The sequence below is a fragment of the Papio anubis genome, chromosome 19 (genome assembly GCF_008728515.1).
Source record: "Papio anubis isolate 15944 chromosome 19, Panubis1.0, whole genome shotgun sequence".
Classification (NCBI taxonomy): Eukaryota; Metazoa; Chordata; class Mammalia; order Primates; family Cercopithecidae; genus Papio; species Papio anubis.
Window position 1 is genome coordinate 25685356 of NC_044994.1, and position 24955 is coordinate 25710310.

Genomic DNA, 24955 nt, shown 5'->3' on the forward strand with positions numbered 1-24955 from the left:
GTCTTCTAAATAGAGTATTATGAGGGAGGGTTTGGGGAGTAAGAGTGGAGGTATTGAGAGGCAAATTTAAAATCAGCAGATTAGCTTTTAACTATCCTTTTGGCTTGCCTGTTTTTGGTAGGCAAGCAAAATGTAGACAGAAATAGTATTTTTTATACCTTTTAAAAAATGTGGAATGATAAAAATTCTAGGGAGAACTAGTCTCATTTTGTTTCCTCATCTTCAATTTGAAAAGGACAGGCTGTATTGTGTGATTTCAAGGTATAAGGTCCTGGCATTAGTTTTGTGATCATGCCAGTACACAGTTAGAAAAGATAGCTCCTGTTCTGTTCTCAATGCCAAGAAGATATCACTTTCTAAACTGCATGTCAGTGTTTGATATTTATTGGATAAAACATCTGTCCTAATTCTTCAGTTTCCTGGCTCCTGTTGTAATTTTACATGCAAGGGATTTTCCCTGATCCTTTCTTTAACATTAATTTTCCTTTGGCTTGTATTTCAGAGGCCAAAGTCAGTCTGTTAGATAAATATTCAGGCAACTGTTTAAAATGAGTCCTTCATTATTTATTTATCACATCTATTATTAAGAAAGCTGCAAGAATAAGTAGAAGTGAAAACCTTGCATTTTGTCAGAATATGAATCTGCATGAACCTGTACAGGCCAGCTGCACTCAGTGAATTAGTGTTTTTAGATTCAGCTATTTTCACGTCATATGCATGGAAAACGAATGAATAAAGCAACTTAAATGTCCATGAAAAAAGGTCCATATTTGTCAGTATTTTAAAAATGTATATGAGCACACTGAGTGAAGCCTATGCGTGAATTGCAAATATGTCCCACCCATTTTTTCTTTCCTGATTTTTTTTTTCTTAAAAATAAATTATTCAACCCAAAGGAACAATCGCATATTTTTTTTTCTGTTACATTTTGCTTTTCTTTAAGGTTCTATAGTTATTGTGTCAATAAATAATTAGGGAAGTAAATAATTAGGGAAATATGCTTTGATCTGGGGAAATAAAGTCAGGAACAACTTCCAGAAAGAGGGATTAGGGAGAAAATTGACTACCTCAGACAGGTATTCTTGATGTTTTTCTTGGGTCTAGAATGGAGTGTAAGATAAAGCAGTGAGTTAAGGAAAATGAATCATTTTTAGAACAAACTGCATGGTATTCCTTAATGCAGTTTCAGCTGTTGTCCTGCCCTCCGTCTGAAGTTCTGGGCTCTAAGTTGAATAGAATCTTTCTTTTGGATACAACATATATAAATAGATGTCAGTCACTATCAACATAGTGCCATAATAAATTTAACCGAAATTATGCAGTGTATATGCTGATACTGAAATAGGTATCCCAATTATCTGATGGTTTCTTAGGTCAGAAATAGAGCAACTGGTGAGCTATATAACAGTTACCCTCAGGAAGGACAGGTGATTGCATATTGCTTATTTTCTTATTCAGAAAATAAGAGAGATGCGAGGCCTCAGTTACATGTACACTGGGTCAGAATTTGTTATTGTTTAATCCTGCTGAAGTGAAGTTTACCTTTGAAAGACATGGGAATAATAGCATTTTCTAAACAAATTGGAAGTATATTTAGACGCCCAGTATGCAGAAGCTTTCTCATATTTTCCCTAAGTTCCTTAATATCTTTGGACTGCATTTAGTTCTCCTTTAAACGAACTAACCTGTAAGTTTCCAGTTTTCTAGGTGTAAATGCCATTATAAGAATGTGAAAGTAATAAAACATATTCACTAATGCACACTTTACATTTGGCTGGGCGTACATGGGATCTGTTCATTTGGGATCATATATTCTATCTGCCATCTCTCTGTCACCTCCTCAGTTGGTCACATTTCATAGAGACTTCAGAACATTGAAAAGACTACCTGTGTTATCAGTAAATACTATAAATTTATGTTTAGACTATAAACTGATGATTATTTATAATATTTCTTGATAAATAATAAGCTTTGGCAAGGTGTTACAAATTATTCTAGTGATTATTTTAAGGAGAGAAGCCTAGGAACCGTAGTTTATGTGATCAATGTAATAAACTGTTTCTTAACTAGAACATTTAGACAATCTTAAGGAAAAAAATCATATTAAGTGAAAAAAGTCATCTGATCTTTAATTCAGTGACTTTTCTCACTATATTCATCCACAAATCTTTTTGCTACTTCAACCATAGTATTTCCTAGACCCGTCACTTACTCACAATTCTCAATTTTTCCTTGTCGGTGGCTGAGTGACTTGTTTCCCCCTGCCTTTGTTAACTTCTAGTTTCAGTATCACGCAACTAAATTATGCTTCTTTCGATATGATATTTTCTGTATCAGATCTTGACTTTTGAAACCAAATATTGTAAGTGGAAAAATCATAGGTTCTGAAGCTAGACTAAGTTGGCCTTGAATCCCATCTCTGCAGTTTCATTGGCCCTATGACCATGGGCAAGTTATTTCACCTTTCTGAGCTCTAGTTTTCTTTCTCGAATATAGAAATATGTACCTTATTGTGTTACAAGAAAGCTGCAAGGATTAAATCAGATCACGTGCCGGAAGTGTCTGGCATTAATAACTAACAGTTATTTTAGTTTCCTAAATTTGTTCATTTGTCTGATTACTTTCTGTATTAACAAAAAAATTGATTATTTTTTTCCCAAAATTGTCTCTCACGGGCCACATGATTATTTCTAGGCAAGGTGTGTTTGAGTCTATCAAAAGCTACTTGAGTGTTCTCAAGGTGCATATGCCTGTGCTTCCCACTTTTTGCTGCAATAATTTTTACTTCTTCACCTTCTTTTAAAACTCAGGTCAGAAACCTCTCAAGTTGCCATCACTTGAAAAGTTTTCTTGAATTAGCATTAACCCTGGTGCCCTTAAAAAGTCATGTTTTGAGCTTTTTTACAATATGTTCTCAAGTTATTTTCTTCTGACTTCCTCTTGCCTCCTGCCTTTGACATATGCCTCCATTCTGTCGCTAATCATAGTACTTCCTCATTTTGATTTTCCAAACTCCTTCTCCCCCAGTGTATACAGAAAAGGGCCTGCATCTGTGCTCCTACTCAAACCATTTCAGTGTTAAAGTCTCTCAGTTTGAGGAGGAGTCAAATGAGGACTCAGAAGTCTCTCAGTTTGAGGAGAACTAAAGGTAGAGTTCTGGCTCGAACATGGGTTTCAGAGAGCAGACACTGCCTGTGGGCTCTGCTTGGTCACCCAAGTCAGTGAGACGTTGATTCTCCTAAAAAGCAGTCTTTTGGAAGAAAAAGTCTTCTATAGAATAGACAACATGCAAGCCTGACTCTGATAAAAATGGGCAGTTGTATTGTAGTCTGTGAGAGCACCCTTTTCCTCAAAATAATTATCTTGAGTTGGTAACAAGCATCTCAGATTTCTTTTTTCCTTACCCATGCTTTATGACTCAGCCCATAGGAGAAAATAAACATGTCCCATAGGTCACAGATTCTATAGTAGTAAGGCTGTGAAGTAGAAGAATCGTAATACCTGTGAGGCTGGGTAGATTTAAAACAATTGCATTAATTTAGATTTTTTTTTTTCAGAATAATGTGCATTACCCAATCTTCATATTCAAATTCAGATAGTACCTACTGACTCCCAACTCCTGAGGCAGATATTGTCTATTTTTCATGTCCATACAATAGTTCAGTGACATAGAAATTATCATCAATTTGCGGGTAAGGACAGGAAGGCTTAAAAAGGTTAAATGGAACTGTGGCCACACAGTTATTAAATGATTCCGTTTCTTCATATCTAGATACTCTTCTTTTTGCTGTGCTATTTTGCTTTATTTTAGGTATCCATTTTCAATTGGAGAAAAGCTCCAAGTGTGTAATTACAGTGGATATAAAAAAAGGAATTCAAATTAGTAATATCATTATCTCTTTCTGTTTCTAGTTTGTTCAAAGCAGGTAACTGATGAAGCATCTTCCACTCGAGATTCAAGCCTTACTAACACAGCAGTGCAAAGCAAGTTAGTGTCTTCCTTCCAGCAGCACACCAAAAAGGCTCTTAAACAGGTAAGATAGCTGCCATTTATTCTTTGTCCTTCAGTTCTGTGCACTTAAGGTAATGTTCGTTTTGCTGATCAAGTAGGTAGGAACCTAGGAATCAGAAAGCAGAATTTTCCTGAATTCAACCCCATCCGTGATATTCAGTTCAATAATTTTAATCTTTGATAAAAGAAAAAACTAGGAGAGACTTGACTGAAAATTTTAATGTAAAATAGAAGAAGGAATATGCATCCACTGAAAATACATAAAAATTTGTATTAAGATTTTGTGTGTCTATGTGTGATTTATAGTAGTAAATCTGTTGGGTTCATAAATGCATTGCATATTTGAAAAATAGCATCTCTATGTTTTTTTGTGCTTATCTGATAGTATAAAAATAAATGATAATGTATTTGTTGTTACTGAGATACATTAAGTTACAAATAAGAAAAATAGTGAGTGTTGCTTACTTATATCTGGAGTATTCATTAATGAGTGTTGTTTGGTGCTGAATGGCAGTTAAAGTTGCCATATTATTCTGCTGTCACAGAGGCAGTACGGGCCTTTGTGGCCTTGCACTGAGATGGTGCAAGGAGGGGATATTTACAAGGTTGGGCTCTGGGCGCTGACATACCCTGGTTTAAATTCTTGCTACTCACTTGCTGTCTCTAGGCAAGCTACTTCTCCTCTCTGAATCTTAAATTCCTTATATAGAAAATGTGGAAAATAATAGTATCTTGCTCCTGGGATTGATCTGAGAATTAACTGAGGTAATAGGATGAAAGCACATGGTAGAGTGAGTGGCTCATAGAAATAATAGTGACTTCTGTTATACTGGCAAATGCTAAATTGTGCAGAGAAGAAAAGGAGGAGATGTTATGGTTAGATGGAGCCATCGTATGATGATAACACAAAGAGTGTCAGTAAATGGAAGGTTCACGTATTTAGCCCTGAATTCATAGTTTCCCCTTAAGTGCTTTCCTCTTGTACATTCTATTTTGATCCTTCTATAGCAACTCCCCCTTCAGCCACCCATTGATGACCTTTACCAGATCCAGGATTAGAGGTATCAGTCTAGTGATATATTTATCACAAGGAAAAGAAAAATTGTGTTTTCTAAAATAGAGTTTTTTAAGTTCCACCAACCCCTAAAGCTTCTTAATGTGCACATCCAAACTTCTAGACTTAGAACGTTTCTACCTATCTTCTCCTGTACCTCAGACAAGAAAACACAGGAAAGAAACTTAGCATGTTTATGCTGAATTATGTCACCTTCCTATTTCATATTATTGACACTGCAGCATTGCCATTCATTGGTTATTATATTGAAGGTAGTAACAGTATATTTCACCCTGCATAGGTCAAGTACACTTTGGAGAGCTTGCCACTTACTGCATTTGAAATGTTTTAGATGCCAGAGACCAAAACTGAAATCGGTGTTGAGATCCCTTTTTAATTGATGAAATAAAAAATGGATGTAGGTAGCAAAGCCTGGGCGACTCATTCAGACAGCAAATAAGATGCAGGTAATAAAATACTAACCAGAATAGAAGAAAAGATACAAAAATGGACACTTGTGGCTGTGGCATTTAAGAAACATAAATGGGATCATAAATGAAACATACTTGTGAGGTTCAGTGACTTGAAAAATGTGCACACCATGAAATCTTCCTGTATATGAATAGAAATATAAAGGTACAACTTTCTGGATTGTTCTATATCATTAATTTGTACTTTCATCATTTTGGTTTCGTGTTATTGGAACATTTTTTGCAATTACTAAAACATTACACAATTTTAAGTGATTTTTTTTGTGTGTTTTTTGTGGAGCATATTTTCATGGGAACTGCCACTGCTTGCTTAGAGTCTAAGCTTTGTTTTAAGAATCCTGTCTTGAAAGCTTCTTAATGTCCTGAAAGAGTTATTAATTCATTTCTTAAAACTTCTATTTTATAACCTATAGCAAATTAGTAACTAGGAGAATATGGCTCAATATAGAGCAAATATGCTAATATTTGATTAATAATCAAACTTATATTGGAAAGATATTTAGAAGAAAAGCTGTTCTTGCAGAATTTTGCCCAGATTCCATGTAATTGCTGAATTTCTTAAGACAGCATTGCAAAAATTGACTGAACATGCAGCATTTTAAACTGTAGCAACCTCAGCAAATCTACAGCTTTCTTTTCTTTTGGATAACTGAATGGCTATGACCATGCAGAATTCTTTGAAAGTGTGTTATATACATATATATGTATATATTTCCATATACATGTGATCTGTGTTTGTGAATATATGTTTCACGTGTGTGTATACATGCACAAATCATAATCATATGAACCTAGGGCCAGGAGAATGATCTTAAAAATAATTACATTAGCTGATAATTAACTGTTATGGTTTCTAGACCCTGTACTCTCCATTTTACATGGGATATATTATTTAATTCTCATGCAAATGCTTGGAAGTATGTACTTATATCTCCATTTTTCAAAGAAAGAAACTAAGACCCAAGTTAGGTAACTTGCCCAAGATCACCCCGCAAGCAAGTAAATCTTAGAGATGACGTGTGAATCCAGAACCGTAGTTTAGATTCTGCCCTCTTCACAAATGCTGCCTTTCAGCATATGCTATGTAATAGTATAGATGAATTTTTGATACTATCCAAGAAAATCTACATACTTGAGTTGTTATATAGCATATGGAAAGCAATACAGCATACTTATTAAAAATAGCATTTCTGAATAGAGGCTGCTTATCTTCAGTGCCAGCCCATACTGATAACACACACTCAAATATATGTCATTATTATTTTATTAGAAATATGTTGTGATTCAGTAGGACTTTAGTAGTCTATACACTAACCAGTGTAGACTCTTAGAAAGAAGTAGATTTAAACAAATTCCTAAAACCAAATAGCTTTATAATCATAAGTGGAGTTAAAAAAAATAATTTAAAACAAACTGTCTTACAAAATATGCCAGGCATAATTTCTTAAGTCTGAAGGCACCCAGTTTCTACCCCTGCCTGAAGCACGTTGCTACAGAAAGTGGGCTCTTTGATGTCATAGCACTGTTGATTGCAGTGTAACTGTAAGCTGGACAATCTGGAAGCTATAATGTCCCTTGACTGTTGACATAGAATACTTTTATTGCTCCCAAATATTTGAGTCCCTTTTACTTTCTAATCCTCAAAATGTTAGTTAACATCATATGTGGGGTATAATTGCATGAATAATATAGTGTTATTTCAGTAGTTGTCTTTTTTTTTTTCTGCATAAGCATATTCAGAAGCCTCTGGAGAGCAGCAGATTGCTGATTATTACCTTGTTCCCTGTCTTCTTTCTGCCTGGGTATTTTAGTTATGATCCTAAAAAGTGTGAAAAGATTAGATTCTGCATTTTAAAATATAATTCAGGAAGATTAAATTTTAGAAATTTTAAACAGCCACAAGATAATGAAAGGTTAAAGAAGGATGAGTTCTCTTACGGCAAGTGACATGGTAGTGAACATAACCTTTCTATGTTGTTTGTGTTGGTTTATTTGACTTCCTTCATTATTTATTTAGGGTGGTATAGTTTATTCATAAAGTTGCAGATGCATTTTCTTTTTGATATTGCAAAGCAGATCTATTCTTGGTATTTTGCTTTAGCTTTATATGTTTGACCAATACTGTGAAATTCCAAAGGTTATATTACATGATAATAGTTTCCGAACATGGGCATTGACATTTATCACACTAGCGGCAGTGCAAGTTGTTGGTGCCTGAAACAGCCCACTGTTTTCTATATGTATTTCTAATCATTTAACTTTTAGCATTCACAGCATGTGATGTTTTCAGATTTTCAGTGGAAGAGTACTGCATTCAGTGCATTCTTAAGCTACATTGCTTGTGTTTTTGCGTTGTTAAAATAAAGCAGGCATTACTTGCTTAAAATTCCAAGTTAACACAAAAGCCTCTGATTTGAAGTTTTATTTTATTTTTCCATTAGGATAGGAATGAAAACGAATCCATATTTTTAGAACTATCTAACAGGCTTTCTGTCTGAAAAATCAAATGTTTATTTAAAGGGTTTTTTTCTCTCTCTCTCTTTTTGCAAGAAAGTATTGCAATATGTCACTGGAGAAAAGCATGCACAGTCAGCATCTTTTGATTTCTTTCCTTGCACTTAGAGCCAGAATTGAATTGATGTGAGTGTGATATGATCTTTGCTTTTCCTAGACTGGGTTAGCTATGTTGTATGTGTTTCCTTTGAAAAGTGCGTTCATTTCCAGGGTTAAGCTTGTAAATTTCTTTCATATTAAATAATGCCTGAAAGCATTAAACTTGATAAATCCAATTATACTCCTTCTCAGAACACCATCAATATTGAAATTGTACTCTGCGTGGTTTGGACAGTGGAACATTATACATGTGACTGGCTTGAAGGTACATTTCTTCATAGTAGACTGCATTTACACTCACCATCTGCTTGTTTATTTTGATTTTGATATTGCTTCTTTCTGGATTTGAAAGGACAGGATTTAAAGTTGTTCTACAAGATAGTCCATTAGCATTCCTCAGTACAGCTAAGGCTTGAGACAGTTGGAGGTGTCTCATTTATATCCTCCCCTAAAATGAATCTAGACTCAGATAGACTGATTATGTAATATCTGTCAAAATAAATCACATTATAGACAAATCAACAGGGCCACCACTAGCTAATTAAGACTCTAATGTGTAATAGAAAAAGCTGTCCCTTCTAAGTTGTCACAACAGAAAATAACATCCCCTCTTTTAGGGTACCCCTGTATAGGACACAGCATCCATAACAATCTAAAGTGATCCTCTTAATCCTATTTTCTTAATCTATTCCATGAATTTATAATATCCAGGCTGTGAGATACCCAAATACAGATAATCACAAGTTAATTTGCAGATGATTTCTATTATATATGTAGCATAATGTATAATAGGAATTTTCTTGTTTTCCTAGAATTTCAGCAAAAGCTCAAAGCTGCAGACAGTATGATACCAGTAACCCTGTTTGGAAGAGAGGTGTTAGACATAGCCGCAAAGGACTAAGAGGAGACCAGATGGTCGATTGAACAACCCCCAACAGATGTATAAAAAATAACTCAAGATTTGGGGGTGTGTGTTCTAAACCTTGTATTTTGAAGGATTATGAGATTTGTTAAATCAGAGGGCTGACCATAATGGCTCGGCTACACATTGTACAGTGGGACAAGGATGCTGACTGTGCTTGTATCCTGAGCAGGTGCTGAACAGCTAGTCAAGCATGGGGAATTTGTAAATTCCTTGCCTAGGAAAGCTGCCTACTTAGATGAGAGGAACCCGGTACGTAGAGCCTGCACTGAGGGGAAGTGCGGAGGTCAGCTAGAGAGAGCGTGGTTTATGTCAGTGTTGACCGTAGTTTCAAAGGCCTCCCAGCAAAAGCCTCTTATGTATCCACTAATGCAGGCCATACAAATCTAGCAGTTGGCCCTCTGCCTCCCAAAAGGTTATGATGTCATGGCTGTGACAACACTGGTTAAGACAACTTTGCTCTAGTCTTTCATTCCTATTCTCAATCCTAATCCTGGGGAACTCAGGAGAAAAAGAAAGAGGAAACAAAGGAATAACAAAACCAGAAAACCCTTCCCCAGTGACATTCCTGATTTGAGACATAGGCATGGTATGGGGAGGGTAGAAGGGAAGCTTTGTGTTTGACCTCATGTTTTTCATCCTGAATATAAGTCCTCCGATCTTTATAAAGCCTTGGCAACCATTTTGGAGTTCTTTGCTTTCTCTGTAAACTCCCTACTCCTTTTTTTCCATCTACTTTGTTTTGTTTTTGTTTTTGTTTTAATTTCTGTAGTAATCAAAAGTTATCCCTGCTAGTGGATATGATACCATTTTTTTTACTTATTGGAGACCCCACAATTTTCACACAACCAGTTTCTTCTTGTCATTTATGTCTCACCTCCTTTGTTGCCTCCAGAGAGGCCATTTCTGACATCCCACTCTAGATTGGTTCTCCCCACCCAAGTTACTCTACTTCCTCTTTCTGGCATAATTTTCTTAGCACTTGTATGTGAGTGAAACACTTATATTATTTCATGTATTTCCTTGTCAGTCCTTCACTAAAATGTGGAATAATGAAAACTACTCTCATGTTCACCACTATGGATCAGCAGCACTTATGCTATCGTACAGCTGAATAGGGTCTCAAAAATGCATTGGTTGCAGAAAGGATAAGTTATATAAATAACAAAAAATGACATTTGTTGAGTATTCACTATGTGAGGTAAACTCTGATAACCACTGTTGTGCAGATTTTCTGTTTAAAGCATCTTCCCTGCGCTGCTGCCTCTGTTTTGTAGGGAGATTGACCCAAGTCATTTACCCAGCAGCTAGTTAGTTAAATCTTTCTCTGACTCGACAACTCCTTAACCACTGCATCACACTGCCAATTTTTCAGAAAATTCTGAAATTCTGTAAAATTCTTCTGTAATCCCAGTACTTTGGGAGGGAGGCAGGGAGATCGCTTGAGGTCAGGAGTTCAAGACTTGCCTGGCCAACATAGTGAAACCTGTCTCTACCAAAAACAAACAAACAAAAAACTAGCCAGGGGTGGTGGTGCAAACCTGTTATCCTTGCTACTTGGGAGGATGAGGTGGGAGGATTGCTTGAACCCAGGAGGCGGAGGTTGCAGTGAGCTGAGATTGCACCATTGCACTCCAGCCTGGGCATCAGAGCGAGACTCCATCTCAAAAAAAAAAAAAAAAAAAAGGAAAAAGAAAATCTTTTTATACAGTAGGCATTTAGTTTTGTTTGCCTACAGACACATAGTGTGTGTCAGGGCTTTTAAAAAATATTGTACTGAGAAACAGTCAGGTGGTCTGATCAGGAAACATATATTCAAAAAACATCATACAAACAGACTCAGTGTTGGTCACCTTCCTTTATCCTTGCCTTGTCTTTTTAAAATTAAAAATTGCTACGGGTTTTTATTCTTACATTATTTTTATTATGGCTTTCTTCTGATTACTAATTTTTCTATAGCAGAGTCCTCTCAGCTCTAGAAATTGAGGTCAAAATTTTCGTTGCTTTAATTATTATTTACCACAAATGCTCTAAAAAGACATGCCAGCTTTGACTTAATGATTCCAGCTTCTAGTTAGTTCATCTTTTTTTCCCTAAATATTTTCTAAAATAAACTCTCTAACCACACACACACACACACACACACACACACACACACACACACACAGTATTTTTTAAATGCCTAATTTTTTTCTCCATGAGAAGTAGTTTAAATATGTGCTATAAAGGCTCCTAAAAATTGATCACTCTTTGTGCAGGCTTAATTGTTTTGTGAAGTCTTACATAATGGGGAGAGATGGACTTAATTGTAATTTAAATTGCTATGTTGCTGTGTTCTGTTTTATTATTGGATTGTTAGGTTAATTTCTATAAAGTACTTTGAATCCTTATACAGTGCTAGACAGATTGATTCAATTATGTGCAAAATTTATGTGCAATTATGTATACATCTTGAAGAAAGAGTAAATGTCTTAAATATTTTATAACACATATGTCCTCATTAAATGTATTATTGACAGCAGGCTAAAGGTGAGAAAGAAGGCATATTATTAATCTTTGTATTTTTTGCCCCTCTCCCATGTATAGTAGCTGGGTACTTTATGAAAACTTAGTAAATGTAAGAATCAAAGAAAAGATGTCTTATGTTATCATTAACAACCATATCATTTGTAATAGATTTCCCAAGCTTTTACTTTCTCATCAGGCTTTAAATCTTATCTGAATAAGTTGTATGCATAATTTAAATGCTTTCTCTCATTTAAATGGTATTTAATTTTCACTTCTGTAATTATTTGGTTGCTAAATCTTATGGTTGACAAGTTGGACATTGGCTAATACCCTTTGCAAATAAAAGGACATCGTTTTTTGACAGCAAGGGAAAATACAGTCAAGGCAGTCTTTCAGGAGATTCTGACAACTCTCAGTCGAAGAACATTAATCAAGTAACTGGGATGTTGTAAAATTGGTAGAAATTACACAGAAACTAGGAATAAAAAGGATTGAGACCATATGAAGCCAACCTTTTAACCTTTTGAGGAGTTTTAGCATTCCTATGGCTGTGAATTTAATGGCTTTTCAGTTTCGTGTGCTTAAGACCCTTTTTATTACAGGTAATTTTCTATATAAAGTGATCAGCTAGATAAGCTGTATTTCAAAACTTTTAAATGTCTTTTATTACATTATCATCACCGTGGTCGATTCATTTATGAAACACAAAGTGCTACCATTTGGAGAGATTTATTCTCATATTCATTTTTTCCTGGATTTGCTAGAACCTGTCATGTTCGTGTTCTGAAGGTTAATGCCCAAAGTCAAGCAGACAGAAGCCAAGTGCTGCAAGGTTTCCAAGATTAGGACTGATTCCCTTCACAGAAATAAATGATTCCTGCCATGTTCAGTGATTTTGTGCAGTGCTCCCCACGGCTGAGTGAGTGCATCAATACTGTAGTCCTTACATGCTGTACATACTGATGACACTCAGTGTTAACTTGATTGACTGAGCGGTGCGCTGGAGAGGACGCACCTGTGAGAGAAGTGCAGACACATATATTTTTATCCTGGTTTCGAAACATTTATTTTACATTCATTTGACTTGGGAGCCATAGTTTCAAATTCCATGGACTCTCAAGCCACAGTGCTAAGGTAGAAGAAACCATTAAGTGCTGCTTTGTTGTTAGAATTATACCGAAAATGGTCTCGGGCTTATACCCTTTGCCAAAGCCTGATTTTATGCTTTTAAGGGAAAATGACATGAAGGTAACTATTAAGAATCCTGAGAAATTAAGGGCTCTGTGGAATTTAAGTCTCTTAAGAGGTTCTGTCTAATGATGGGCAAATGAGTCATTTAATTCAATTATGAGCACTTATTTTGGCTATATTTTTATGTCATATCTTTTGATTATGTTTTGTAGGCTTTGAGGCAGCAGCAGAAAAGAAGAAATGGAGTCTCAATGATGGTAAACAAGACTGTTCCTCGTGTTGTTTTGACACCGTTGAAGGTGTCTGATGAGCAGTCGGATTCGCCTTCAGGTAAAGAGCTGAAATACCATATGCTTGGCCAGTTTCTTCCTGGAGGAGACTTCCTCACTGAGAGAGATGTCATGATTTTTTTCTGAAACTGAATAATACTTCCACTTAAGGTTTGGCTTAATTTTTTTATACCTTTGACTCAGTGATTCAAAAATATAGACTATTTCCAGTTTAGAAAAGAAAAATGTACCAGCTTCTCGTCATCAGCAAATGAAGACAGTAGGTGTAAGAAAATGTGTAGGTGAATTTTGTTGTTTCTGTTGCTTTGGCTTTTGTTTGAATGTTGAACTTTAAGGGTGGACCACATGCTGATGTATAATACCATCAAAAGCAGTTCTTTGTGAGTGTGAATTTGTTCTTCAGTCCTGTGCTGCAAAATCAGAAATCCTTTATTAGTTTTTGTGTTCTGGCAGCATTCTTCTCACCCCAGTGCAGCCCTGACCTTTTCTTCTAATTTACCTTCTGTCACTTTATCAGTTATGTACTATTCTATTTATTGTAGATTAACGTTTGTATTTTCTGTTCCTACTTCAACATAAAGTTATTTATAAAGGTATAATCTCTCCCTCTCTTCAAGATTCCTTTCTTCTTCATCTTCCTGTCTCTGTCTTGTATTGTCTCAAAATGGCATAGTATTGTTCAAGCTTATTCGTGTATTTTACAAAAGACCTGACTCTATTTCTTTTAAAAGCTATCAGATCAGTGAACGTAGTTTTGACTCCACTATTAGGCCATCTGTTCTTGCTTTTTGTTCTGTTTGATTGATTTATTGGGCTTCTTTTTTATATCCAGTAGGGGAATCAGATTGTGGCCAAAGGTAGTATATTAACTCTTAGAAAAGGAGATTATATCTACAGTTCCTCAAACAATTTTAGATTTTTCTTTTCGAGGACAGCTAGAGAAGATAATGACATAATAACTATTTCCTTTTTTAGGATCCGAATCTAAAAATGGTGAAGCAGACAGTTCAGATAAAGAAATGAAACATGGGCAAAAATCTCCCACTGGAAAACAAACAAGTCAGCACTTAAAACGATTAAAAAAGTCTGGTTTAGGTGAGTGTTTAATAGACTATGCCATTTCACATTTTAGAAATTTATGTTTCTTCAAATAAATTATCTAAAATTCTCAGAACATTTTTTTAATGATTAAACAAGGAAATTAAAATTTCCCTCCATTTATCAAAACCAAAAAGGGTGCTAAATAAGGAAACATTGTAGTTACAACTGAATGGTCTTAAGCCAATTACTAAATTTGTGAATGATAGTATTGGATGAAGCAGAGGGTAAAGATAAGAGACTTAAAATTGATACATGTAAAATAATTATCTGCCGGGTCGTGATTCTATCTAATGTGTAGTGCTTTGTCTGTGCAACGAGGTTATACTTTATTGGAATATGCTGTATTGGAAGAAAAAAATGCAACCTTTATAAAGGGTTCACTGAACTGGAGAGTACATTGTCAGTGGCGTCTGCTGCAGTAAAATTGCTCTTCCTTGCTTTTTGTCTATGCTTCTTAAAATATTTAGTAGTGGCTCTCTGAAAAAATAATGTAAAATTGCTGAGAAATGTGGGAGGCACAGGCCACAGGTCTTTCAAGTCAGCACCAGGTTTTCTTCGACATACTTCTTTCCTGATAACTTTTCATCAGGAACCCCCAACAGCATTCAGGCAGAAAAGAGCATGAGAATTAAGACAAAAATAAACCTATCCTGGTTTGAACACTAGAATTCTCAACTGCCACTGCCTTGTTGCTGCACCTGGATCCTGATGGCTTCATTTCTCTCTCTCAGTTGTTTTACCTGTGAATAGGGTCATGATAATAACCTGGATCATTATAATATTTTGTAAAATGTTTGGCAGAAACTACAGATTTATTGATGTGAACTTTATTACCTGTTCGGCCACTTACTTTCTTGGCAGCTTGAGATAATTCTTATTTGCAGAGTGTATCTGTTTATAAAATTCAAGATTTTATCTGATTTTTTTTAGTAAAGTTTTTTCAGTTGTTACTATATGACAGACATTTTGCTAAATCTTGGGACATACTTCCAATAAAAAGACTTTAAATAGGATTTATTTATATTTAAATAAGAGACCTTTAGGAAAGCAGAATCCTTTTTATTTAAAATCTTTAAATGCAGCATAATTCTCTGTTTTGCATTATTTTCAAGGCTAAATAATTTTAGTTATTCTCTAGCCCAAAATATGTGTGTTTGTGTATAACCATACTTACCTATACATTGACATATTCTTTCCTAGTACTCTGGGTGTTGTAAAGTAAGTATTTTAATGTAAGTAGCTTCTGAAATAGAAAACTATAGTGGGAGAATGATATATAAAGAATATACCAAAAATCCAAAACAGTACCACATTATCATACACTAAGGAATTTAAACGTCAGTGACCTTTAGTTAAAAAAGTCGGCTGCCAACCTTCATAAAGTTAGTGCCATGTAATGAGTGTATGAAAATTTAAGGCACAGGGGCATCCCCATTTATTTCCTTAGTTACTTCAGTACTGAAAGTTACTAAGGTGTGCCATTATCAGGATCCTCTCAGGGGCTCAGATCTTTAGTCATTCTTTTTTTATTTTTTTTTTCTTTTTTGAGACGGGGTTTTGCTCTTGTTGCCCAGGCTAGAGTACAGTGGCACCATCTCAGCTCACTGCAACCTCTGCCTCCCGGGTTCAAGTGATTCTCCTGCCTCAGCCTCCTGAATAGCTGGGATTACAGGCACTGCCACCATGCCCAGCTGATTTTTGTATTTCTGGTAGAGACAGGGTTTCACCATGTTGGCCAGGCTGGTCTCAAACTCCTGACCTCAGGTGATCCGCCTGCCTCTGCCTCTCAAAGTGCTGGGATTGGGGAGTGGGCCACCATGCCCGGCCCAGGATCTCTTGTATGCTGATTTTTGTATCTTGAAGTCCATGCTCAATGAATTAGAGAATCAGAATTTGTTTTAATACTGAAAGTCAACTGAAAGATATAAAGACTGATACACAAGTCTGCTCTTAGGAAATCCTGCATGCCACTAAACGTCTTATATGTTAGATATCGTGTTGCTGAAGGATTTTGGCAAATTGTTAGCAAATTAAAAGGTAATGAGGGAGTGCCCCCTGATATTTCAAACCTACTTTGTTCTAGACTATAAAGTAATGGAGATAATGAAACTAATGGAGGAATGGAGAAGTGAAGTCACATTCACTGGCCATATGTAATGGAATGATCTAGGTATTTTAACATAAGTTATGTCTTTTAATTTTACTTCAATTTTGTACAGTAGAATGACGTCTGTTTTACAGCCAAAGGAACTGAGATCCTGAAGGTTTAAGGAGGTTGCATGAAAATGACACAACTAAGTGATACAGGCCAAGACATATCTAACTCCAAAGTCTAAGCCGTTCATTCTGGATAGAATCTGAATGTTAAATCATCTAACCTATATTTTAGACCTGTAGGCGCCACTGAGGGAAACACAAGAAATGACATGGTGAGACTACCATAGGTGTTAAAGTGCAGGTCTAACTACACATGGAAGGAGAGCTAGCAATTGTAAGATTTCTCACCCTATTCTGCATCAAACACAAGGAGGAAGAAGGTGGGATTTAAAATAAGCCAGCTGAAGTACAATTCTGTCAAAGGTAAACTGCAGGTGTTTACTGGGTAGGAACTGTGACTGGCTGACTAACCTATCCAGCAGCTGAATGGAATGGCTTATTTTGTGTAAATGAAGTCAGTAGTATTTTCGAAGTTTCCAATAAATGCCCAGCAGTAGAAAATGAAAAAGCATGGAATGAAAGGACGGTCCTTAAATATAACCATCTCCAGAAAATAACCCTTTTTTTTGAGACGGAGTCTCGCTCTGTGGCCCCAGACTGGAATACAGTAGCACAATCTCGGCCCACTGCAAGCTCTGCCTCCCGGGCTTCACCCCGTTCTTCTGCCTCAACCTCCCGATTAGCTGGCATTACAGGCACCCGCCACCACGCCTGGCTAATTTTTTGTATTTCTAGTAGAGACAGGGTTTCACGGTGTTAGCCAGGATGGTCTCAATCTCCTGACCTCGTGGTCCGCCCACTTTGGCCTCCCAAAGTGGTGGGATTACAGGCGTGAGCCACCGTGCCTGGCCACCCGTGTCTTTTTTAGACAGTAATGTTTTTAATGCCCTGTTAGAATCAGACTGATATTTAATACTCTGTAAGGCATACTTACATACATTCTGCTCTTTGCCATTAAGTTGTTAACTCCTTGGAACAGTGGCCTTTCTGTCCTCATCTGTAGTCCTTACTACAACCATCATAGCCCTTCTGTTTAGTAGGTTCTCAATGAGTTTGGAATGAATGACTGATTCTAATTAACTGAATGACCTAGAAGTTTGGATGAATGAATGACACATTCTAGGGGGTCCAGCATAGTGAAGTTCCTCCTATCTTCTTGAATAAAAATGGTCCTGTGTTTGTGGAGAAGGTCATTCTTTGTATACCAGCGTGTAGCAGATCCAATGCAAAGGAGTGATCCCCCCTCATATCCTTTAGCCAGCCAGATAGAGACAGCCTGTATTCCCTATTCCATTTTTTTTCCACCTGAGTTAGACATCTACTTCATATGGTCTTGAAATGAGGTTTTTTACTTTACTTGCCTTCTCTAGGTAGTAATGGGTATGTATAAGTCCTAACCCGTTGAAACCATGCTGAATTAAAACAAATGCTGTAAGTCTGTTCTAATTTAAGTTAATAGTTCTGAAACAAAATCCAGTGAAAACCAGAGTTCAGGGTATAAATGTACAGTTTTTTTCTCATTGTGATATTTTCCTAAAAGGATACAAAGTTCTTCTAATTGTCCCCTAAGTGCCTCCTCTTGATTTCTAGCAATCAGTTGCTTTATCAGATTGCAAGATATTCACTCTGTGCAAGGCATGGGTTTCACTTGGGCCTTACATCTAAGGAGTGTAGCCCAAGACACAATGGACCCCAGTATGTTCTCTCAACGCTCTTCAGTACAGGAGGCACCATAGGCCCCCTCAGACTCTCTCATGCTCAGCTTCCCTAGAGAGGGTTAGAAGCACACAATAAAACAAGGCTAATAATAAGAAGCTTCAAAATTTCTCAACCTCAGTTTTAAATCTTAAGTTGAAAATAAAAGAAAAAAATTTCCTCAGTCATTCTAATTCTGATGGTAATCTCGAAGTTCTCCTGAGAAATATACCACCCAGCTTGGGAAGCTACAACTGTTGATGTAGGTTTTTGGTTTTGTTCTGTTTGTTTGCCCACGGCCAGGGTTATGCATGAAAACTATGATGATATTTCTTTGAGTAGCCCACTGATTGAATAGACTTGGTCACGGGGTGAGTGCAGTTGAAAAATATAGTGCTTCTAAAATGGTATGTATTTCTCTGATGAGGTTATAAAGAAACAAAACAAAACTTTGGTGGTCCCTTTCCTATTTCTTAATCAAGTACAGTAGAAAACACTGTTCTGATATGCATAAAACAAATGCTAACAATGTCTACAAGGACTCCTTTATTATAGACCTTGAAAATTATTATAACAGTAAATGTTAAACTACCAAATAACCAGGCAGTAGAAACTTCATCTGCTGGGATGAAGGGTAGGTGCCAGCTGCAAATGCGGTTAGAAGCATATGTTTTTCTTGCCTAATCAGTTGTTTTAATAATACCCTCTCTCCTTGCCTTACCAAAGGATAAACCACTTAAAACCCTCTCCCATGAAGATTTCTGAGACAATCCTAGTACATTATCATTTCACTGTCTTCATGGCACTTAGAACACAGATTTGTGAATACTTTAAACTTTCTTTAGTAATATACTCTTACCACTTGTTTTCTATATCTTGATATCTTACAATTTTCCCTAACTAAAATGTAAGTTCCTTGAATTCAAGGTCATTGACCTAAAGTAGTTTTAATTATACTTCTTCCTACGCAATCACGCAATCACATGGAAAGAGTTTAAAAAGTGCTTGCTAAACAAATGTAAGCTTCTAATGGATGTCTCCAAGGGGGGTTTAATACATGTCGGTGGTGGGCTTAACTTCTGGGATTCATTCCAATGTATTTTATTTGGTTTAATGTTTTCGGAGTGAAGAATTATAGCTTTGTTGGTTTTATAAAATGGTACATACTCTTCAAATAAACCAAAGCATAAATATAAAAATAAAGTTTGAATAATAACCGCACATCTTTTCATCCAAAATAATTATCTCCAGTGCATTATAAACGTTATTTGACATTTCTTACTGTGTATCTATAGCCAGAGATATTAGAAAACCTGTATTACACCATTTTAATTAAAAGTACAAAATTTAATTAATTTTATATTAAATAATAAAAAAGTAAAAGTAAAAAACAAAATTGTTAAATATTGCCACAAAAAAAGTTTTCTCCAGAGTTACTACAAATATGAGAAACTGAAATAAGAATGATTACCTTTTTAACTACTCATTTCAACTTTGGACAATATATTATAAAAAGATAGGGAAATAATTACACTACAGAGCTTCCTACCTGCGTGTTTTTGTTACAATATTTTTTGAATATCGAAGTTGATAACATTTATGTTCTATTTGTTTAACCATAATTCCTATAGTTCATTAACCCTGGTACTATATTTTAATGGACTCAGTGCTCCATGTAGACTTTTTACACAATTTCTTCATTTATGAAGACTACATTGATTCATGTTGTATATTGATTAGATTTTGCCCTCTGATAGATATTTTTCCCATTAGATTTTATTCCTTGGAAGCTGATTTTTCTTCTCTGAGCGCCACTTAATTTAATTTCATTTTAGAGACATAGTTTCGCTCTGATGTGCAAGCTGAAGTGCAATGATACCATCATAGCTTACTGCAGCCTCAAACTCCTGAGCTCAAGAAATCCTTCTGCCTCATCTTCCCAAGTAACTGGGACTACAGGCATGCGCCATTATGCTAGTGTGTGTTTGTTTGTTTGTTTGTTTTAGATACAGGGTCTTGCTGTTTTTCAGGCTAGTCTGGATCTCCTGGCCTCAAACAGTCCTCCCACCTCAGACTTTTGAGTAGCTAGGATTACAGGCGTGAGCCACTACACCTAGCAGACCTGTTTGTCAGAATCGTTCCTCTCTAATTTCTTGAGATCGTGAGGAACTCTTTGGTTTCGAACTCTGTGTTTGAGCAGTGCTTCTTGTCTGCCTGGTCTGCCTTTTGCGTGTGCTTCTCTATGTGAGTGTGTCTGTGTCGCTGTGTGTGCACACTTCATGCATAATCCTCGTATGGGCTCCCTTCTGGGAAATGTGAGTCCGGAAGCCAGCAGACTACCCAGTGATCAACAAGTGTTCTGGAGCCTGCAACTTTCACAGGTTGGTGGTCTTCGAACTCCCTGTGGCCAAATAGAGAATTTCCCTCACCCTAGTGGAACACATTCCCCATGATTTTTATCATGAGATCAGTCGGGTGTCTTCTTGGATAGCATAGATTGTGGCAATGTAGCAATTGTTGCTTCTTTTCTCCTTTGCCCTACCTCAGACCCTCTAGGCCAAGTGTCTGGGAATTAAATGCTAAAATGACTACATCTTTTTTCCTTCTCTGGGTACTGTTGGGAGATATGAGGTACCAACTTTAATGAGATAAGACAATCATATATAATTGGATTGTTCTTAAGCCAATTAAGAGTACACGTGTAAGGATAATTAAAATGGAATTAAACATCCTTTGTGGCAAGAAATTTAGTTCATCTTCTCTGTCTTTGTTCCAAAATCATAAAACATATTTTTGCTTAGGTGGACATCTTTGAAATAGTTCTTCTTTTGACTTTGTCGTAAAAGACTATGTGCCTCTCTGAAGCGTCTTTATTCTGATATTCTTAAACATTTCGAACCATACTAAATAATAGCAGTGTAAGTTCCTATTTCTCACATTGCTCATAACATGTTTCAGAAGTAGAAAATAAAAAGTTTTACATTTTTCTCAGTTTTCTAACGTTTCCTCCAATCAGAGTCACTCTCGATAAATGACCTCAACTCTGTTACATGAGAATATTTATGCCATTTAATAAGAATTAAGCAAAATTTTTTTCATATATATGTATTTTTTAACATTTTTGCCTCTAGGTTTGGCCTTTGCCTCTACTTCTGAGAAGAGAAGCTTCTTCCTAATTCTGGTGTAAGGTTTTTATTGTGAAATATTTCAGACATATAGAAAAATACACATGCTAGTAGAACAGACACCTGCGTACCCGACATCTCAACTTAACAAATATTAGATTTTTTTGAATAGAAACAACTTGTAAAATTTTATGTATTTGTGAGATTGGCTAGTACAGTCTCTCTCATATTGTCCTGCTTCTCTTTCTTTTGTAATAAATGTTATATTATTTTTATAAAGTCAGTTGAAGAGGTTTTTTTCTTTTTTTCTGAAATATGTATGTAATGAAATAGGGAGTTCCAGAGTCAAGAAAGTAAGTCTCCCTCCCCACATACAATTTATCTTTAGAGCCGTTTATAATTTGTATAATTTGTGCTTTGTGTATTTGTGGGAAAGAGGGCACAAATTCAGTTTTTAAAAAGTTTTTACACATTTAGCTTTCTCTTTTCAGGTTAAATTTGGAAATGTATAAAACTTAAAATAATTTGTCTTCAATGACATTGCAAAGAGTCATAATAATATGCTTTTTAAAATCTACTTTTAATTATAATTACATCTACCTTTAAATATGTACTCTATGAAGTATTGTGTCCTTACCTTTCATTCCTCTTCACATTTGTTTATACCATCTCAGGCCAGAGATGTCTTTTAAGAGCTTAATAAAAAATATTTTTTATTGTTGATGGTTTTCATTATTGTTTTCTGTTTAATGAATGTCTGCTTTTTTCTTTTCATCTTTCCTTCTTTCTAATTATTCTTTAGTTCATTCATTAACTTCATTATTTTTACATGTAAACTTTCAATTTTCAGTTTTTTTCTACCCTCTAATATATGCAATTTACCTTGAAAATCAGTTGAGTGGCATTTTAAAAAATTTGGTACCATTAAAAATTCAAATACTTTATAATTTCCATTACAGTTTTTTTTTTTTCTGTAACGTGTAAAGTACATACAAGTGTGCTTTTGAATGTCTAAACATATAATGGAAGTGTGGGGTATTAGATAATTGATACCTTTGTAATATGGTACTGTATTTAATTTCTTTTGGGGCAGAAAGATGAGGCTTTAGATTATTCTTCAGTATCTGTTGAGACTCACTGGACAGTTGTGTTATGTTTTGTTTTCTTGTTGCTTTTGAATGCTGGGGAAAAAACTCCTTTCTCTAATGGCTCAGTACAATGCCCTGTGTTAAATTTGTTGGTTCAAGATTGATTATTGAGTTGTAAAAGTCCTCTGTAACCGTAAGACAATTTTTTTTTGATCCAGTCTATCAGGTTTTGGTAATATGTGTTAAGACTTTCTGGTAACATTATGTGATGTTAATTTCTTTGTTATTACCTGAGTTTGACATTTTGAGGCTGTGCTATTTAAATGAATGTAGGTTCAAGGTCACTATATATTTGCAGTAGATTAATCCTTATACACTTAGGGAATGATCTTTCTCATCCCTAATAATATATTTTTTTACCTTTGTTTGTCTGGTCTGGTGTTAGTATTGCAGTTGGCTTTTTTGTTGTTTTGAATTTCTGATTAGTAGTTTTTAGTTTATTGTTCATTTTCTAATTATTATTCTTTCCATATAATTTTTATTTTAAGTGTATTTCTTCTAAGCAGCAAGTAAATGGATGTTATTTTTAAAATCTAATGTGAAAATCCAGCTACCTTTATTGTGATTGTTTTGTGCTTAATTTTATTTAATTTTTTTCCTCCTTTTCTGCCTTCCATTTGATTGAGTTTTTCCATCTATCCATTTATTTGGAAATTATAATTCTTTTTTTTTCTTCCAATAGCTATATACAGTTTTAACAAAATAAAGAACTAGTTCATATGGCTGTTCCCAAAGCATATCAGAGTTTTATAGTGCTCTCATTTCAATTACATCTTACCATGTTGCATATAGTTATTGTGAAGTATTTTATTTCCACTTTGTTTGATTCCTCCATAAGTCATTAGTATTATTTTTTACAATGAATGTTTGTTTGGATTTACTCATGTCTATTATTAGTCTCTTTGCTTATCCTTGCCTCTGCAACCATTGCATTTCTTCTTTGATAAAATTTCTTTATTTGTTAAGAACATACACTAGTGATTATTTTAGCAAGATTCTCTAAGGGATAGAGTTTCGGTTTAGGATACCAAAAACATTCTTATAATTGCCATCATTGTCATTTTTTAGAGACTTAGTTATAAATGCAATTCTAAATTGACACAATTTCTCTTGCCCTTTTGAAGAGATTTAACTGTCTTCTTTATTGATTTATTGATAATATTTCTGTTCATCTCATTGTAATTTCTTGGAGATAATCAAGTTTTTGTTAAAAATGGTTTTAAGATATTCCTTTTATTATTGATGTTTGGAGATTTCAACACTAGATGGAGGAATGGGTATTTATCTCTCTTGAGATTTGGTATGTAGCTTTTATTTAAGAACTTTAATCATTATTTCAATTCTGAAAAATATTTAGCTATTCAAATATTGCCTCTCTGCAATCTATTTTTTTAAAATTCAGAACCTTCTATAAATATGCATTTTGACTTCTTATTACATTCTTTGTATTTCTTCCCTATCACATTTTGACTCATCATTTTTACACTACCCTCTAATTATTTCCTTAAGTTTGTATCTTACTCAATAATTTTTTTCTCCACTGAAACATTTTTAAATGTCTTAATTAAATTTGTATTTCTAGAAGTATTATTTGGTTCTCTTTAAAGGTTGACTGTTTTTTATTATAGTATCCTATTTTTTCATAATTAAAAAAATTCACTCTTTTATCTTTAGTTATTTAAAACAAGGATTGGCAAACTGTTTCCGTCAAGGGCCAGTGAGTAAATGCTGTAGGCTTTACAGGCCAGATGATTTCTGTAACAACTCTTCAGCTCCACATTGTAGTGCAAAAGCAGACATACACAATATATAAACAATTGGACATGATGTTGTTCTAGTAAAACTTTATTTGGTAAAACAAGCGTTGGACCAGATAGAAATCATGAGCCATAACTTTTCTGACCTCTGATTTAAAACACACTCTTTATAATCACATTCAAGTAGTTATCGTAGCTCAAGTAATGGAATGATAATTCTTCTGTCTGTGTTTGATGCCTCAGTTGATTGTCCCTTATAGTATGTTATTTTCTTGTGTGTCATGATTTTGAGATGTGAACTCTACATTCAGCTTTCTGTTGGAGGTCAGTGTGCCTTGAGTTGTGGAATTATCCTGCAGAGCATATTTGCATTTCAGACATAGTGGCTAATTTATTTTTATTTTTTATTTTTTGAGAGTTTCACTCTGTCATTGAGGTTGAGTGCAGTGGCACAATCATGGCTCACTGCACTCCTACCTCCTGGGCTTAAGCGATCCTCCCACCTCAGATTCTGGGGTAGCTGGGAACACAGGTGCATGCCACTACACCTAGCTAATTTTTAAAAAATATTTTTTGTGGAGATGTGGTCTCACCATTTTGCCCAAACAGGCCTTAAACTCCTGAGTTCAAACAAGACTTCTGCCTCAGCCTCCCAAAGTGATGGGATTATAAGCTTGAACCACTGCGCCCAACCTAATTTTTTTTTTAAAAAAATGCTTTTTAAATTATCACCCGTGGAAATGCCTTAAATAGGAACCTTCTGAAATAATCCAGTGCTTAGTGCATTGCCTGACACATAAGGAACACACAGCTATTTTTGCTATAATTATC

At 35.3% G+C, this 24955-nt stretch overlaps 1 protein-coding gene across 7 annotated transcripts in view; it reads left to right on the plus strand.

Moving 5' to 3' along the window:
* Positions 1-24955, plus strand: part of ASXL3 (ASXL transcriptional regulator 3) — a 173782-nt gene that overhangs the window by 79828 nt on the left and 68999 nt on the right. For 6 of the 7 annotated variants that reach the window (XM_009192582.3, XM_009192585.3, XM_009192587.3 and 3 more), the window contains 3 exons: positions 3913-4034; positions 13004-13121; positions 14057-14176. In XM_009192582.3, coding sequence (XP_009190846.1) covers positions 3913-4034; positions 13004-13121; positions 14057-14176 — 360 coding nt within the window. The remainder of the gene's footprint in view (positions 1-3912; positions 4035-13003; positions 13122-14056; positions 14177-24955) is intronic. The other variant, XM_017951656.3, reaches the window with a different exon arrangement.